The sequence below is a fragment of the Natator depressus genome, chromosome 9 (assembly GCF_965152275.1).
Source record: "Natator depressus isolate rNatDep1 chromosome 9, rNatDep2.hap1, whole genome shotgun sequence".
NCBI classification, from domain to species: Eukaryota; Metazoa; Chordata; order Testudines; family Cheloniidae; genus Natator; species Natator depressus.
Genome location: NC_134242.1, coordinates 78,227,738 through 78,246,963, shown reverse-complemented (window position 1 = coordinate 78,246,963; position 19,226 = coordinate 78,227,738). Strand labels below are relative to the sequence as shown.

General features: G+C 48.0%; 1 protein-coding gene across 1 annotated transcript; it reads right to left on the bottom strand.

The window, feature by feature from the left end:
• Positions 1-762: 762 nt before the first annotated feature.
• Positions 763-18,795, bottom strand: EDA2R (ectodysplasin A2 receptor). The gene is made up of 11 exons (XM_074963139.1): positions 18,671-18,795; positions 15,744-15,829; positions 12,487-12,619; positions 11,070-11,180; positions 9,826-10,004; positions 9,257-9,342; positions 7,599-7,763; positions 6,965-7,111; positions 5,766-6,298; positions 4,836-4,887; positions 763-3,930 (listed from the first exon to the last, which is right to left on the bottom strand). Exons 3-11 carry the CDS (start codon positions 12,532-12,534, stop codon positions 3,635-3,637), a joined length of 1,617 nt encoding a protein of 538 aa, XP_074819240.1. The 5' UTR covers positions 12,535-12,619; positions 15,744-15,829; positions 18,671-18,795; the 3' UTR covers positions 763-3,634.
• Positions 18,796-19,226: the final 431 nt, after the last annotated feature.

The following is a 19,226-nucleotide window of genomic DNA, read 5'->3' as shown; positions in this document are numbered from 1 at the left end:
AGAGTATTATTGTCTCTACATTAGAAGTGGGGAAACAGGAATGAAGAGGTGAAGTGACCTCCCAGACGCATTCAACATGTGTGGCATAGCTATGTGCAGATCTCCTGACTTCGTGTTATGCTTTATCCACAAGACCATCCTTCTGCTTTGTCCCTTTATAGCTTGATGGCTGCCAAGCAACGCTGGTAACTGGCATAAGCAATATGTTTTTCGCTCTGGAGAGTTGTTTACTAAACGCAGGGAAAACCACCACCCTTTCTGCTCTCTAACCCTTCAACTACTGCAAAACATACCCGGAATACTCAGCAGCAGGGACACGGTGTTCTCAAATGTACCAGTGTGGTCCCTGGCACTCCCCTGATGCTCAGGCAATGTGAATGAAATTAAGACAGCACAGCACTGTCAACAGCTTATGGTTCTTAGCTGGGATAAGGTGAAGGGTTTAATCAGGGACATTCCAGCTCATTTTTCCCAAAGCTCTTGGGAAGATGAACAGTGCCCACAATGCTAACTGGGTGCAGATGGTCTGATATTTTGCACCCTATGCCTATGCACTTTGGCAGCGCTATGTTTGCTCAGCAAAACTCCCTCCTCACCACCCAGTATTGTTCTAGGGACCCTAGCATCAGTGAAACTCTGCGAGTATATCCCAGAGCTCATGAGGTTAACTCTACATTGGACTTGAACCCTCAAGGGTGTAGCAGGATGAAACAGACTAAATGGGGCAACTCCAACGCCAGCCCCAGATATCGGTCTCAAGCCTTCACTAAAAAAAGCAATCCCCACGTGTTGAGGTGCAGCAAAATACAGCACACATGGGAAATGTCATGCAGCCCAACACCATCACCCTGTGCAATGTGGAGCTAGCCACATTCTTCTCCATTCTTGTTTGAAACAGCCAGCTCCACAGACTGGGCAAGAACCTAGGAGAGATTATTAGAAAGGCACCTCCTTCCCCATCCACTAGGTGTCAAGGTTGTGTCACCAATGAAGTAAAGATCCACCTGAAGATGGTGTTCTAGGGAGCCTATGTCATCTGTCACTTGACAGAGCCACAATGAATCCCACCTAGAGTGAACCATAGTGAAACAGTGTGTTTTATGGAATCCGAATGAAAGCCCCCATCTGTCTGAATTCATGGCAAAGTGCTGATTGCAATCAGGCTCCCAGCAACGCCTCTCCTTCTGGAGCAGCTGCTCTGTGAAAATGACCTCACTATGAAAGGAATCCATCACAGCTGAGTGCCAGGGCTGAACAACACATCAATATAACAGAGTATGTCACATGCCCTGAGTGCTAGGGTCCTCTCATGAATGGACCGTGGGTGTGTTCTGCAACCACAAAACAGACTATCGCAGCTGATCACCAGGGCTGGATTCCTGTCCTCTCTCCGGGAGGTGTGGGGTGTGTCATGTGGCACGATTTCTCCAGCCTTACAGGAGACTTGGATTGTTTCATATTCTACAACTTCCTCCCACCAATCCAATTTGTCAGATAGCAGTTCAAAGTGTAACCTGCTCCTACTTAATGCACAGTAACAAGAGAAGCTGGTGGCAGCTTTGAGAAAATAGCACAAGAACCTGCAGCCACCAACCTTGGAAGCTGCCTCCAGATACCAGTTCCAGGAACTTCAGGAAGTCTAACACAGCCAAACCATGGCAAGCTCTGACAAATCCTCCTAGAGAAAATTAAAGTCAGAAGAGTGTGTCCCTATGGAACAGCCATTCTCAGAAACCAGAAAATGAGGTCATCTTTAGTCTGAACAACACATTATTTTAAAATAAGGCCGCTTCACCACTAATGGCATGATTACTTTAACAGGCAGCATAACATGGCCAGGAAACAAACCTCTGGACACCAGAGTCATTCAGCCAAATCAAATACACATGGCACTGGGATGAGAAGTCATACTTTCCTGCTCTTCCAATAGAAGCCTCTTGCAGGCAAATGGCGACCCTGGGAGTAGTATTTAGCCTCCCTGCACAGGCTAATAATCAGAACCTGATCACACAAAGGTCTGATTAATTCCAGTAGGGGGCGTTATGCACATGGCAGTACATTACACTAGCAGTGAGAAAATACTTCTGAGAATACTCCATAGTGTTTCATCCAGCATTTCCCATTATGAACTTGGCATAGTTAGTTCTTGAGGGGTTCCATCCTTTTAGTTTTTAATTAACTAGGGCAAAGGAATAGAGTGGTTGTGCCATTGAGACACCCTTCGTTATTATACTGCGTTTATTTTCTTGTAGCTACGTAACATACTAAACCCCACAGGCTCTGTTTTCCCACCATAGAATAGGAGCATCTCCCACAAAAGCCAATGGGAATGGCCTGCATCCTACAGCAAGAGAATTGGGCACCGGATGAGCTGAAAGCCAAGCCATCCTTCCAATCTGCACTTCAAAGGGGCGCCATCCAGGCCAAGTGGTCTCCATTTAGTGTTTAGAAGATGAGACCCTGTGGTGCTCACAGGAGGGGTAATGGAGGGGAGACCCTGACCCTGGGATTACACATCCAGATTCCCACAAGGGTTTTATTTGTGTCACGTGTTCTGAAAACTTCAGATGTGCAGAAGAGTAGAATATGTGCTGTGCTGTCCTCCAAACATCATCACAGAGGAGCCCATTAGCAAGCCCCTTAGGGCAAGGGAGCTGAAGTGCTTAGCAGAAGACTGGGGAATGCAGCAAGTACCCTGCCATCTGCACTGGAGCAAACTCCACCATGCTTAAAAAAATCCTGACTCACAATTAGAAATATCGCTTAACGAAAACGGTACTATTTCACAGCCAGGAAATACAATTAAACACACTGCTATTTTGGTATGGCACACAGAAATTCAGTGCATGAGTCCCTCCTCCCTGGCCAAAAAAAAGAAAAAAAAAAAGAAAGGAGTGGCAGCTAAACAACCCTTCTCCAAGAACAGGTCCCCTCGTCGATGCACAAAAGGAGAAGTAAACAAAAAGGCAGCCACAGCAGAAAGCTGAGCAGAAAGCCAGCAAAATACAATGTCTGCCAAATGGAGAAGGCCCACATCTAAAAAGTGGGGGGGAAGAACAAATGATTATCAGGTCTCTAAGAGAAAGATACAATCAGCTGCGAGGGAGAAATCCAACACAGAGGGTCCAGACCCTCTGAGCTCCATCTTAGAGTTGGGGGATATTTTCACACACCATCCAGCCTCTCACTCAAAGAGTTCAATCATTACAGCTGAGATGTGATTCAAGGAAACACTGTGTGCTTGAAGGGCCCATTATAAATCCACACCTGCCCATGGAGGCAAATGGCCCTGTAACCATGCATGGTGACCATGAGGGCCACAACGTTTCTGGGCATCAATATAAACAAGTATTAAGAAAGGTGGCATTTGGAGGTACCACGTGCATCTGCCAGCTATCACCAGCACAAGGTAGGTCTCAAGCAGTGGTCAAGAGAGAGAAGTTTGCTGAGTGAGCACTCACAGACTCATCATTCTACTGTGATTCTACCCCAAGGATTCAAAGGCAACCTCCACACAGCCCACAAAGAGTGGGTAGGAAACCAGGCAGCAGCATCGCTGCCAGGTTCACCCAGCCAAAACTATGCCTGGAGTTGCCCCTCCCTCTGTGTGCGGAGGCAGCAACGTGGGTTTCCCCTAGTGTTGGCAGCCCTGGGCCTGGCTCATAATGAAATGATCACAGAGTAGGAGCAAGGCATCGAAGCGCTGGAGTCGCTGTAGGACCCGGGCCAGGGCGGGAACAGTGACTGTGTCTCCTGAGGAGGCGAGGTGAGCAACGAGCTGCTTGAATCCAGACATCCTGCTCACCAGATGGGATGGGACCCCCAGCTCCACCCCCACATGGCTGAAATTCTTGAGACCAGACAAGCAAGGGTCCAACTGGAAGCCAAGTGACAGCACCAAGGAGTGGGGGAGCTGTGCTATGGGGAGACCTGGGGATGGCAGAAAAGTGAGGTGAGAGCCTGTCTACTCAGCGAGGGAAGGGTGTCCTGAAAATAAGGCAGTGAGGCCCATACCACGGCCCCTGTCCCACCCATCTGATGAGCAGCTGCAACACCCCCTTCTGCCTGGCCTCACCACAGAGGGAACTTTTGCCACAGGGCACCAATGCATATCCTTTCAGAGCTTAGCCGCATGGAACCTGCCTCTCAGCCCCAGGGGAGCTTAATCCTCATCACAAGCACCGACTTTTCAAACTGCCAGGGGGTGCTTGATCCCCGGCTCTGCCCCAGGCCCAGCCCCCACTCCACCCCTTCCCCCAAAGCCCCACCCCCACTCCGCTTCTTCTTGCCTCCGCTCCACCCCTGCCCAGCCTCTTCCCATGCAGTTCTGCCCCGTCCCCCGAGTGCACCGCGTCCCCCCTCCTCCCCCTCCCTCCCAGCCTCCCTGCATGCAGCAAAACAGCTGTTCACGGCGGGTGGGAGGTGTGGGGAGGGAGGTGCTGACTGGCGGGCGGGAGGTGCTGGGGCGGGGAGAGCTGATAGGGGGCTGCCAGTGGGTGCTCAGCACCCACCATTTTTTCCCCTGTGGGTGCTCCAGCCCCTCAGCACCCACGGAGTCAGTGCCTATGATCCTCACTGTTAATAGAGGTAAACTATGTGCCTGTCCCCCAACCCACCCACATTCCAAGGGGTATCACAGAAGGGCTTGTCTATTCCCCGCATTAATGCCACAGGCCCCATGAAAGAGGGTCAGCCACAGATCTCTATGTCGACAGTCAGTGCGACACTGGCCAGGCTGGGGCTCTGCAGGTGCTCCTCCCCCCATGGTCTCCCTCCACCTGAACCCCAGGAGAGCAAGGGTGTGACTGAAAAATGCTGCCCAGATATCCACTCACCTTGTGTGGCTCTGATAATCTCACTCACAAGGCTCAGGACATCATTCACCTGCTAAGAGAAAGACCCCAAGGATTGGGGAGATTCATCAGAGAATGAGCAACAATCACATGTGGATCTTGTCAGTGCTCCACTCACAGGACCTGCCATGTATTAGTAATGGCCTGGATATTTCTATTCAGGACATCACCACTCAATTAGGACAGCAACCCTATTAAGATGCTCTACGTTCTTCCAGCAAACCATCATCTCAATAAAGAAGTACTTGAACCTCAACTAGTAAGTTAATTACCTGCTAGACATTTTTTAGACTTATGTTAATCATTAATCCGTCACAAACTGGTGAGGAGACCAGATGGCTCAGGGGACTGGGAAGCTGAGTTGTTCACCACTAGGTCAGTTTTCCATACTGGCAAACATGCAAAGATGATTCGTGGGCGATGCAAGGATCAGGTGAAGTGCACAATTCCTGCTGAGTTAAGGATATGCTTGGACTTTGCCGTTTTGCGAGGCTGAGTATCTGAACCCAGCCCAGGTTGGTAGTGAGTGAGTTTTGCTACCATCTGACAGCTCTTTGGTGGCCCTTAGATAAGTTGGTGGGTCTTAGACCAGTTCCTTGCAAACAGAAAAAGCACCACACCTGGTCACTTCCCTTGGGCTCTCAACACCAGTTAGTTTAATGGTGGAAGTGTTACACGCTACCCTGGCCAATGGGAACTGGGTGGTGTCCCTTCCCAAACTCATGCCACACAGTTCACTGAACGGCAGACGGTTATGACTTTTGAATGGTCACTACCAGCCAGTGCTAGATCTGAACCTGCTCAGAGGTGAAACGTTTTGTACCCCCAGCCCCTCCGATATCCCGTCCCTCCCTGTGTGAGCCCTGTAGTAGCTGTTATTATACAGAGGGGGGCAAGACGGGAAGAACTTACAGGCTGCTCCCTGCTTTCAGCAGTGGGAATTTGGAAGGATGAGGATGACCCCCTGGCAGGGTCCAGAACAAGTTCACTTTGTGTTATCAGAGGGGCACCAAACAGGGGCACTTCAAGGGTTAGTTCATCTGTATGTCTCCGGACCCTCTGAGCCACCTGCTTCTCTGCATCCTCCTGGCTTTTGGTACCCGTAAACTCAGCCTGGGTGGAGAACTTCTGCAGGTCTAGCTCCGTGCACTCCACCGGGGCATGGGGCCACCTGGGCTGCATCTCTGAGGCACATGATGAGAGGGGAGTCAGGGTCTCTGTGAACACAGCTGGGCCCTGCCTGGCATCTGAGGATGACGAGACCCCCGCAGAATAGTCGCTGGACCCTGAGTTCCTTATCAGGGGTTGGGTCTCCAAGACGCTCCTCGCCAGCTGGGATGTGGGATTGGGGCTGATGGCAATCGCTTCCAAATTGGGCTGGAGAGCAGGGATCTGCAGGCCTATGGCTTCACCATCTGAAATGAACTGAACCGGTTCAACGGGACCTGGAACCAGAAACCCCATGGCTTAAAAGTATGTTGGTTTCCCTTCCACCAGCCTCTCCACCTGCTGGGGCTTGGCCTCCCTCCAGTCAACCACTCCTTAAAAACCCCATTTCCCCCACGGCACTGCACTGCCAATGACTGTCTCCAGCTGCAGAGGAAGAGACAGCACAGGACTACTCAGTGCCTTTTGTCTGCGAGGTGGCAGTGAGCACTGCTGAACAAAGCAAGGCTCCCCGCTCTTCCAGGGGTCGACCACCAGCCCTCCAGGGTCACTCCCACTGCAACAGTCAAGCACTCTCTCCTCCAGAGCCCACACATTCCTAGGAGAGAAAGACACTGAAGCCGGAGGAGTGAAACCTACATCTTCCCAAAGCCAGTGCAACGTCTTCTGAGTTCAGAATCCTCCCCAGGCTTCCACCTTTCACCCTGAGGAAGATTCCTAGTGGCACTGGGCTCTGTCCACCTTGATTATTCCAGTGTCTGACCACAGGGGCTAACCCTGGCAGTAAGCCTCATGGCAGCAGAGATTGTGACAGCCCGCCAATGGGGTGCTCCTTCCTGCCTGAGGAATGGAAACTGAACAGATATTATGATGTGAGGGTCACAGCCCAGCCTGCCCTTCCCCCCAGACCCAAGCTAAAGCAGCAGAGCAATGAGAGACGTTACCTTCTGCTTGCCTGGAGCATGGGCTCAGGTTCTTCACACCCAAGCAGCAGGGACTAGACATCTGTTCCTCACAGGGAAACCTGCTTGGCATGGCTGAGGCCCAGAACATCACCCTCTGGGCCGAGAAACTCTGGGTCCTCAGAAACACTTTAAAGGATAAAGAGCAACTGATATCAGCGAAGACCTGGCTTGTTTTCCCAGAATGCACTTGGCCATCTGGTACGGCTATTTATTTGGTGACTGTAAAATTTAGGAGCAATCAGGCCTCACTTCCTGGCATGGAGAGGGCTAGTGCTGTGCACTGTTCCCCATGCAGCTGTGCCAATGCCCCTCAATCATATCTCTCTAACCTACTCCTCCTTGCTGTTTCCCTCATCCTCTTGTTTCATCCTCTGCTGCTCCAACCCTGGCCCCCTCACCTCCACAACTGCCAAAATCTCCTCAGTCTTGACCCAGCCTGGGAAAACCCGAGAAGAGAAAGCACTAACCTCGCAAGTGACAACCTTGCTGGCCCCACCTGGCACGCTGTTTGAATCTGAGCCCTTACATCCTCCTCCTCCTCTTCCCTGCTATTTCTAGGGAAGAGGGGGCAGGGGAAGGAGGACCAGAGGGATGCTGCCTTGCATTCACTCACCTCGCTGACACTGGCTCTTCCAGAAGCGCTTGCAGCAGATGATGGCGAGTGCCAGCAGCACCAATGCAATGATGACTAGCGCACTGCTGGTTAGCACTAGGAGGGCAGTGTCCTGGGGAGGTACTGTGGGAATCGCTGCCTTCACCAGGCTAGACCTGGAGCTGCCTGCAAACATACCAGCCAAAGAAAGAGGTCAGAGTCCTATCATCACCACATGGTGAGCTGCAGGATGCTACAGAAAAGAAAGCAGAGAGGACCAGCGCAGCACAGATCCAGCCTGGAGTGATTAGTACATGACCAGTTACAAGGATATTAATCCCTTAGGACAAGAGGTCTCAACCTGGAAGTTAAAAGCACCAAAGGGGTTTAGGAGCCTAATTCCCACTGACAGTCAAAGAAAGTTAATGGACTTAGATTCCTAAGTCACTCTTAAGTGGTCACTGTCAGAGATAGGGGATATTGAATTACATGCACCACTAGATTGCTCCACTCCACCACTCCTCCCACCTCCTGTTACTCTTAGGAATCTAAGTCCATTAACTTTCTTTGACTGTCAGTGTGAATTAGGCTTCTAAACCCCTTAGGTGCTTTTGAAAATTGAATATAATAATCCAGTGCCATCCAGCAGCACAGTATTTTTAGCTCTAGTTTACAGATGGAGAAACTGAGACACAAGCAGTTTAAGTGACTTGTCCACAGTCAGTGTGACTCAGTGGCAGAACCACCAACTGGACCCAGGAGGACTGAGAAACAACAGCTAAAATTATCTCCCGGCTGCAGAACGACGGCAAAGCGAAGGGGATGATTTTCCTTGATTTTTAACAACAGAAATAACAAAACATTACAGGATAGAGAATGGCTGAGCTGCTGAGTCTGACCACATAGATACTCACGTTTATCATGGCACTGCTGGCCCCAGCTGCCCCTCCCCTCCATATATACACTGTCAGTACTTCCTTGGTCAGATCGCACTGGGGCAGAATTCTTCTGCTACAGCTAGCGTAATAAACTTCAAAACAAGGACCAGTCATTTAAATGAATAAGCACAGCCTCTGCAAGGACACTCATGAGGACAGAAACAACAAAAAGCCTCAATCTTCATGTTTCAGGGCAAAAGATGATCGGCAGCAGGGGTCAGGAGGGAATTTTCTTTTGCACACTTAGGGCAAGTTTACACTACAGAATTACTTTGGTATAACTACTTCAGTCAAGGGCATAAAAAATCCACAGCCCGAGTGATGTAATTATACTGACCTAAGTGCTGGTGTAGACAGTGCTATGTTGGTGGGAGAGCTTCTCCCGCCAATGAAGCTAACGCCTCTCGCGGAGGTGGATTAACTAAACCAACAGGAGAGTTGTTCTCTCCCGTCGGCTTAGAGCGTCCTCATTAAAGCGCTACATCAGCACAACTGTGCCAATGCAGCGTTTTAAGTGCAGACCTACCCTTAGTTATACCGTGGGGGTTTATGCCTTCATTTGAAGCGTGTAACAGTGACCACTGTTGGAGATAGGTGATACTGAATTACATGCACCACTGCCCCACTCCACTCCACCACTCCTCCCATCTCCTGTTAATCCTGCAGGGCTCACCCCGTGCCCTGTGAAATGACATGTTACACAGCGAAAGACAGCAGGTTGCAGTGCTGCTGGCTACGTACACTGAGGCTCAGAGGAAGGCGTCTGCTTTGTGCATGGGATGCATTCCAGATCCTGCAGCCCGCCAATCCGGGTTTTACTGTAAAACCTGCCAAAGAGAAAGTGGAGAATGCTCTAACAACAGGACAAGGTATAAGAGAATTGTATATATCAGGGATCGGCAACCTTTGGCATGTGACCCGCCAGGGTAAGCCCCCTGGCGCGCTGGGCCGGTTTGTTTACCTGCCGCGTCCGCAGGTTTGGCCGATCGCAGCTCCCACTGGCCATGGTTCACCACTCCGGGCCAATGGGGGCTGCAGGAAGCCACGGCCAGCACATCCCTCAGCCCACGCCGCTTCCCGCAGCTCCCATTGGCCTGGAGCGGCGAACCGCGGCCAGTGGGAGCTGCGATTGGCCGAACCTGCGGACGTGGCAGGTAAACAAACCGTCCCGGCCTGCCAGGGGGCTTAACCTGGAGGGCCACGCGCCAAAGGTTGCAGATCCCTGGTATATCTCATCTTTTTGAACAGCACCTCCCTATGCCCTCCCAAGAGCATCTGCTGCTGGTGTTCCAGCTGCCAGCTGTACTCACCCTGGCAGACATTCCCCACAGGCTGCATTGGAAGTGGCAGTGCAGTTGGATTTCTGGACACGGTTGATGAGGGGGCAGGAAAGACAAGGTTTGCAACCATGGAACCCCCAGCTGTCCTTAAACCTCCTGGGAGGGCAAGCAGTGCACTGTGCATCCCTTCCTTCACCATAGCCACACTCCTGCAAGAGACAAGCGCAGGGCCATGTCTGAGACAAAGAAATGGCATCAGATCCGAAGATACCACGGAGGGAAGAAGCTGTCCTGTTCTCTAGAGGCAGATGGCTTCTCTTCAGTGAGAGAATTCTCCGTTGCCTTTCACACTCTGGGCATCTCACATCTTTGCACTGCACTGAAGCAGATAGCAGCAGTGCTGTGCCTGTGCAAACAAATGGGGCAGCCATTCTGCACTCAGCAATAGCTCACACATTGCCTCAGTCACTAAAACTTGTTTTATTGCGAGGGAGATGCTGGTGTAATGCTGTGCCCTCAGGGGGAGGAGAGGGTTTGCTGGCAGCTGGGATCAAACAGTATGAGCCTGAGTTAGTCAAGGCTATATAACAACAAGCTCACTAACCTCAATGGAGTGTGTAAATCACACCCATTCAGTATGGCGTTCTGTCCCCTTCTAGTGGTGACTGGATCATATATAGAGGTTGAGGAGTCTATAGTCTTGGTGAACAGAGCTAGGTCTCTTAGCTTAGGCATAGACGCTCATTTATAGAGCCAGAGATCCCAGGTGGAAACCTGCTGCCAGTGACCCACACAAGGACAGAGATTAAGGGTCTATTTCAAGAGTGGGTGAGGTTCTGTGACCTGCAATGCGCAGGAGGTCAGACTAGATGATCACGATGGTCCCTTCTGACCTAAAAGTCTATAAGTCCAAGAGACATTGTCTAGCTCTGACCAGGACACTGGAGTTATCCGCCAGAGGGATTTTTGACTTCCCCTGGGAGCTGGAGATGATGGACTCTCCTTGGTGTTTACGTAATAAGATGCACCAATTTGAAACCTCTCCTTAATTATGGTACTTCCATCTTCCCATCCTCCTATCCCTATCCCTGCATCACTGATGATCAGTGGAATAGTCTAACCTCCCTTGCCAATGAAGCTCTCTTCTTTTTAAAGGCACAGACGCCCATATCAGAGAAAGCTCTAACTCTACCTTTCTAGTAAAGGCTAGCAGAGGATTCATCTAGTACCACCAGTGCCAACAATCCAGGTTCATCTCAGAGCAGCCAAATTACCTTGGAAAGCTCCCATCCAGGGCCACACTCTCTGCAAGGAACACACTTCCTGTGCTCATCCAGATACTCACTCTCCTGGCATTCCATTGGGTTTGGAGCAGCACCTCGGACCTGGAGAAACAACTGGGGTTACTACAAGTCCCAGAACGCTCCTGAGGTGAACCAAGCATGTTGTTTACTGTGCAAAGCTTTCTCATTGGAAGGAACATTTGCCTGCATTCTTTGCACACTGTGGCCACTGGGAGCTGTGGGCAGCTGTGCCTGCGGACGGTCAATGTAAACAAACTGTCTTGCAGCCTCCCAGTGGATTACCCTGATGGGCCGCATGCGGCCCGCAGGTTGTCCATCACTGCTTTAGTAGATGCTTGTGTTGCACCAGGAAAACCTGACTTCGGCAAGAGCAAAGCCATGTGCCTTCTTCCCAAAGAGCAGTATGAGGTGCAACTGGCTAAACAGTGACAGAGGAGGGACTTAAGTAGTAGGTCATGCAGCTGAACTATCCATTCCTTGTGCCATTTGGTAGCATTTAAAAGTGAAGTGAGGTGCTGTCAGTTTTTATTTCCAAACTCATGTTGGACACACTTTTTTAAGTTCAGGTCAGCAGCTTCCCTGATGGGAGGTCAGTACATAGTCCAGATCAAATAACTTGTTATCCTGGTCTGCTAAACAGTCGGACTGTTCCTAACTTAGAAGCATCACAAAGATCTGCATAAATGGAGCAGTGGAAAGTACCACCAATGTGGTATCCAGATCTGCAGAGAGCACCAAACTGGATGGAGCACACAAAGCAGATGTTCAATCCAGAGCCTTAGTTGGTATAGAGTTGGCGAGAGGCAAATACTTCCACTCAGATGAGCTCATGTTCATGTGATTTGGCATGAAAACAGTGCAAGAGAAGATAAGTTAACTACACAGTCTTGGGTCAGTGGGGCAGAAGGAATCTGGGGATACGTAATATGGGGCACAGAACATAGCAAGGGATAACTATCAGTTCTCTGAAGAACTAAAGCCACACTTTATATTACTGGGCACCATACTGCCACCCGAGATTTTAATGCAACGAATGGAATTCATGGCCAGAACTCAGCACAAGACACAAAACTGATTTGAATCCTCTGCTTCAAACTGAACAGAACTAGTCAAAGGCACTAGGTAAGGCTAGCCTACAGACTTACACCCTGGTCATGCATTCCTTGGTGAAATCCTGGCCGCACTGAAGTCAATGGCAAAACTCCTATTGAGTTCAGCGGGGCCTGGATTTCAGCCCCCCCGCGAACTCATTTGGAATTTGGGCAATGCAAATAATACAGACCAGAGAGAGCAGAGCACATAGAAAGAATTCAACAGAAATCAAACTGAAGCTATTAAAACACATTAGGCAGAGTTTTTGGTTCATTTGTTTCAAGTGGGTTCCTACCTCGGTGACAAGAAATAGGGTAAAAACCAGCACCGGGCCTCTCTTCATGTCACTTCTCTCATAACCTCATGCACCAAATGAGGAAAGGAATTAATAACGCCGTGTCTGCCTCATGAGGTCGGCTCATTGGAATCTAAACATTAAAGAAGAGTACAAAGGGCTTGAGAAACATGCTTTCAAAGGAAGCCACTGTTCTAACTTGAAACAATTCAAAAATGGGTGGAGCGCAAGTTTTTGTCAGCCCAGCCTCAGGCCTCATTAGGAGCAAGTCAAAGGACAGCCTGGCTAATGTTCGCCTAGTTGGGCCTAGTAACATACTGGAAAGAATGATGTTACAGCAGGAGATATATGAGCCTTCTCCACTTCTCTTCCTGCCCCAGTCATAACCCATTTCTATCTATGCCACCATTTGAAACTGTACATTTCATTTTGTCACAAACAAAATGAAAAGGGCCCCTCAGTAAATGTTCCTTGTTATGCCTTGTCAGCCCGCTCAGGTCTGATCTCCTACCACCCTCATGAGCCCTATGCAAAGTAGGCTGCACTTTGGAAGTGGGCTATTGGCCAGGCTTTTCCCACTATCCAAACAATCAGGACTCATCTCATGTGGCGTCTCCACTGGATAAGCACAGAAAGCAAGATATTAGTTATTACTATCAACTCACATACCCTGAGCAAAATTAAGGGCACTAAATTTATCTAGCCCAGTAAAGCAAAGATCGCAGGAGGGATGAGATCACAGTCCATAAATAGCTTCAAGATTACTGACACGATAGAGTAAATAAAGAGAGTTTGTCATAGTCTCAGAAGATGGTGGTCAGGGAGCTATGGGCTGAAGCTAAAGGAGGAAATGTTTAGGCTCAATATTAATGTCTAGTTAGGGCCTATTTCCATTAGAAAAAAATAGAAATGGGCCTGAACCATCATCCCAAATATGAACCAATCACAGATTTGAATCCAAGTTCATATCTGAAATTTGTCTCCATAATAGGCTGACTCCAAACACCTTGAACTTTGGATAAGTTCAGTGTTTGAAGCCCCAAGTTCAGCACTGTTTAGATCCATGGTTTTGCATCTGATCATTATAGAGGTAAAACATTCAGATATGGAGTTTGGAATGGAGGCTTTGATTTGGGCCCATATCTATGAATAAAAACAAATGGAATAAGAGCAAATTCCCAAGTGAAGTGGAAAGGCACCATTCACTAGGGTGTCTTAAGAACAATGGGGACCTGATCTTGGTGGGGGACCCCAGGTGACACCCTAGTACAAAAAATAAATAGTAATAAAAAAGAACAGGCAAGGTGAGACAATAATAGGAATGATGTAGGGAGTAGGCCTCCCAAATATAGTTTTATCCTGCATAATCTTTTCTATCCTTTGTATCTATGGTTCCATGGTCCTCACTCCTGTTTAGCAATACCTGGCCATTGAAAGCTTTATTGAATTTCTGGTGTGGGTTACAGCAGTGGAATTTTTAAAATTTTCTCCTATAATACCAAAACCAAGGCCATCAATTTACTTGTGAAGTCTAATTTGTAAGTGAAATTTACATAAACAAAACAAGCTCACACAGCATTGTCATTGTGGGGGCCTCGGGTACAGTGCACCTCAGTGCCTCCTATTCTCTGCTTATGACACATAACAGTATAGTCTCCTATGGGCTATAATACTTGGGTCTAGTTCTGATTGCTAGATTTAGTTTGGGGGTGCTGGTGGCCTGCGATATGCAGGAGGTCAGACTAGATGATCTGGTGGTCTTAAACTCTATGACTGCCCTCAATAGAAAGCCACCTTGAGATTCTAGTAAGTGGTTAAAACATCTGATCCCAATTAGGTTAAAATGAGATATTCTCCCATCTCTGCAGAAGCTGTACAGAATCTCAAGGCAACTGCCAGAATCAGATCTCATTTTCCGGATAGGGACCTAAACATCTCACAGTATCAGTCTCCTCACTGATTTTATAGGGAAACAACCCACAGTCATTGTTCTGTGTTAACGGGAATCTATGAACTTGGTGAATAAAACCTGTTAAATTATTGAATGATTTCATGATTTGTTAAAAATCTCAGTGAAAACAGCTTTCCCCTATTTAAACACTCCCTTGTATGTGTAATACGCACCCAAAATACTGCACTAAAACTATTGTAAAATGAAGTGGTTTGAACCATTAGTGTAGAATACCATAGTTTTGGTAAACTTGCTGTTTTCTGCAGTTCCACCATTCTTATCCCACTGGGTTAGACTGCAGCATTTATGCCAGGGCCCTGGGGAGGGGTGGGGCAGCACAGCATCAGCGAGATTGTATCTCAGGAGACAACCTCTCAGGGATGGCTCGGTGACCACAGTGGATGAATCTGATTAACTCCCAGGCACACCAGCCATACCCCGGAAGCCAGTGCAGATGCGAGGCTGGCCCATTACCTTGCCTCATCCTGACCCCTCTCTTATGGCATCATGCTTCCCAGGGGAAGCACAAGACCCCGCACTCCCCAGAGTACAGGGACTGCAGAGACTGCTGGTATAGGAGGCCCTTAGGTAGCTGCAAAAAGGGGGAGGAAGCTTCACCTTTGCACTCCATCACAGTGTGCCCATGCAAGGGCCACTCACAGCGTAGCCTTTTAACTAGACAATAGGACATTTCACGGAGGACTTAACAAGCTAGACTGGCACCTCGCAATACATAGATCTACAACTGCATACTGGGGCCCTGATTAAAAGCCCACTGAAGTCAATGGGAGTGTTTGGATTAGGCCCTACCTAACTTGCACTTTCCTTGAACATTGGTCAGACTTCATATTCAACTGAAAACTGTTGTTTTTTTTCCCCAGTAGATGCTTGATTTATAAATATCCAAAGCACTGAATTGAAATAAAAATCCAGAAACTGATAGCAAAACTCAAATTCTTTACCGGAACATCCCTGAAATTCGAGGGTGCATTTTTTTGGTTTATAACCTAGTCTGACCTACAATCTTTACACAGTGAAGAAAATTTATATTTGTTTGATAAACGCTTGCCATCTTTTGAGATGGCTCCTGCTGTTCCTAATGGATTTCAAGGCATCTGTCTACATTTTCAAAGTGGCAAAGGGATTTCAATGGACCAGGATAGTGGCATCAGGTTTAGCATTACTGGATTATCAGGTCAACATATTAGAGTTAAGGGATCATAGAAGATTTACCTAGTCTTTGCTGGTAACATACAGCACTACTTGCAATATACCAAAACAGGAAAAATTGCTATAAAACACTTACTGCATATCTGAAGTTGGCAGCTGGTAGAATTGGGCAGTGGAAAACAGGTCAGCCAGATTAAATGCCATCATGTGGGTTATATGTTGCTTTAAAAAAGAAAGAATGACAATGTTAAATAAAAGCAACAGGAGAAAAAGAATTTTTTAAAATCCCAAAATATTAACCTGGAAAATATTTCTGCATGTCTAGCATTTTCCCCTGCTATTAAGTCAAGTCCCTGCCTTTAGTGCAAATATCTTCTGTTCCCCAATCACTCAATGCTATTCATTTTGTTCTGCAAGCATTTCTTGACACTATATTTGCTTAATATATAGGACTCTGAGCCAAATTCTTCTATCTTTACTCATATCAAATAGTACCTTACTTTGTAAACAATCCCACTGATTTTAATATGGTTACCTGCAGAATAAGGTATTGCTCGTCATAAGTAAAAAGTGGCTGAATCTTTTAGCCTGGTTTGGAAATAAACACGTTTTTCAGTGAACTTGTAGACTTTCTCCGGGTCACAAAAAGTCCAGTAAGTGTGTAATTTGTAATACTTCAAGCTAAAAGTTTTGTTTTCTGTTTGTTTTTAGAAGAAAACACCCCAATATCAAAAGGGGGAGTGTGCAGTGCTGATTTTACACCTCTCTGACATGATGACAATTTTTTAATTTCCCACTTTTGTCGTAATGGTCAGTTTAGACTTCTGTTTGTTTCTTTCAACTGTGTTCTAACAGCAAATAAAATGAGACTTTAAAATACAGTAATAATACCCAATGCAGGAGTTATTGTATTATTATTATGTGCATTCCTGTAGTGCTCACAGCACGCAAAATGCCATTTGAACACATAGGAAGACCTATATCATCCCCAAAAGAATTTAATCCGAAGCCCCAATCATGTGTTGGGATCTGATTAATACAGAACTCCGCACCCATGTGAAGTTCTGTTTTACTTCAGTGAGATTCCTCAGGAGTGCTGAGAGCCATGTTAGCAAATCACAATGCAGGATTGAGGCTTAAGATGACAAACAATACAGGAAAGAAAGGGATACACTTGAGACCTTGAAATCAATGGGACTGCTCACGTACATACAGTTTGTCTTGTGCATAAGTGTTTGCAGGATCATGGCCATAATATGTATAATTTTTATATACAATATATGTTTTATATACATAATTATACACTAGGATCAAGATTGCCAAATGTGACTAGTCTGTGTTGGGGGTTGTTTGAGTATTTTTCAGTGCCTCAAATTTTTGGATGACCAATCTGAGCACCCATTTTCTAAAAATCAGGCCATTTTAGAGTGTCTCAAACTGACTTCCCAAAATCACTGGTATCTTTTGAAAATCTTGGCTTCTTTTTTGTCTGTTTGTTTTTCCCCTCGACCTATCCATTATTAACTGGCCAGTTTCTTGATTATTGTAACAATTTTTTGTACCCCCATGTTACTCCTTTTTGCTTTTGTCCTCTGTAATGTCTAACACATAATACCACCGACAACCTGTCATTCATACTCAGCTCAAAGGAAAAAAATTGTGCCTAATTTGTAATTAATTTTACAAAGAAAACCATTTCTAATCTGTACTTACTAAGAATTACTCCAAATGTACATAAAAATGCTGAGTACATTTCAGTTGCTAGACAGAAGAATTTAAAATATTTACAGATGAAGAGCACACCCAGAGATACCAGAAGTGTTATACACACAGTGCTCAGGAAATGCATTTTTAAGAATTAAAGAAATTATCAACTACTAGATCAACTGTAGCTCATTATTTATTAAAAACTTTAATATGAAGTCTTACAATAATGGAAAAAGTGGCTTGTACTCATCAGTATTTGCGGGTGCCAATCCTAAACTCAACAGCGTAGTTTATAATAAATAACCAATAAGATTATTAATTTGTAATCTTCACTAATATTTTCGTTGGCTGCAATCTCAGCCTTGAAATCTACAGCTCAGCGCTCTAAACACTTTGGTGTCTGCTGTGTTTTAGAATCGGGCATGCCACCCCCGCAATCGCTTAAGTTAAAGTGTCGAAACCTGCAGCGTGCCCTTGCAGACTAGAGTGGTGTCACTTACCAGTGACTCTTTGGCACGCAGTCAAAGTATTCCAGGGTTTATTCCAAAGTCTGCGTTTGCAGGGATCAGAATATCTGGGCCGTTTGTGAAGCGAGCAGATGAAACCCCATCCGCGGGGAGTGGGAGACTGAGCTATGGCTGGAGATTGTACCTGCAAGTCCTGACTTGCCCAGCGCACCACGTGTCAGTATCAGTTTCCTTCCTCTCCGGACCCTTTGCACGGCTAGTGCGGATCCGTTACCCCCTCGCTCCCGGGAAGAAACGGAGGGCCCTGCTTTGCGGTTTGGTACCGGACAATCCTAACCTAGACTCGGAGCGCGGAAACTAACAAGGAAAGCTGATTAAGAAGACCGATCCTTCCTGGCAGCCCGCTTCTCTTCTCCCTACAAGGATCTCTAGCTGAGACAGAGACAGGCTCGCCCACTGGAGCCTCTCCATCCCCTGAAGCACAAACGGGAAAGGGCGAGGGATGCTCCAGCGCGCTGGGATATGCCCAGGCATGTACACAGCACAGCGACTCCGCAGCCTGAACCAGCCCCAGACCTGTTCATGCCGGAGAGCCCGAGCCGGAGCGAAAGCAATGCACGGGCCGGGATTGGACACACGCAACCCAGGCGGACAAGTAGATTCAGGGCGCCACATCTCGATTACAGCTGCTACATACCGGGCATGCCCCGGTGGTTGAGCATCTAGAGATGCGCAGTACCCTCAGCCGCCCCGGCAGGCCGGGTGGGAAGTCCAGGGACAAGACGAGGCAGCTCAGACACAGAGAGGTGATCGGCAAATAACTGCCCTATCCATGAGACAGGCAAGCACCAAAAGGCATCAGGTGCCAGGCAAACATGTCCCATTTTACCTGCTTCCCAGCCGCAGCGATCCAGGTGCGGGATCCTGAGCAAGTCCGGGCTGTTCTGCCCTGCCCCAGGCAGACCCACCGGCCGGCCCGCAGCCCCACGGTTGATGAAATCAGCTGCAAGACCCACCCGCCCGCCTGCCCTAGAGGGACCCACGAGAAGCGAAGTTCCACCCCCGGGACTCCGCCCCCACGGGCAGGCCCGGCTCCCCATTGGATATAAGCCGCCCTCGTGGGCGGGGCGATGCAGATCAGCCTGCCCAAAGGGGCGGGGCCTGACGGCGGCAAACAAGGTGGTGGATGCCGAACGGGACGCCGCGGTGGCCGGGCTGGGGACAGTCTCAGGGTCTGTGGCTAAAGTGCATTACCAATAAGCAGCAGGGCGGAGTGGCTTGAGAAGGGGTCACAGCAGCACAGCGAGCAGTTTGGGGTTATTTCTAAAACTGCGAGGCACGGAACAGCAGGGCAGCGTAATGCTACACAATAGCACGGCGAGATGCAGGAGAACACAACAGGACAGACCAATGCAATCCAACACAACAGCACAACACGTCATAAT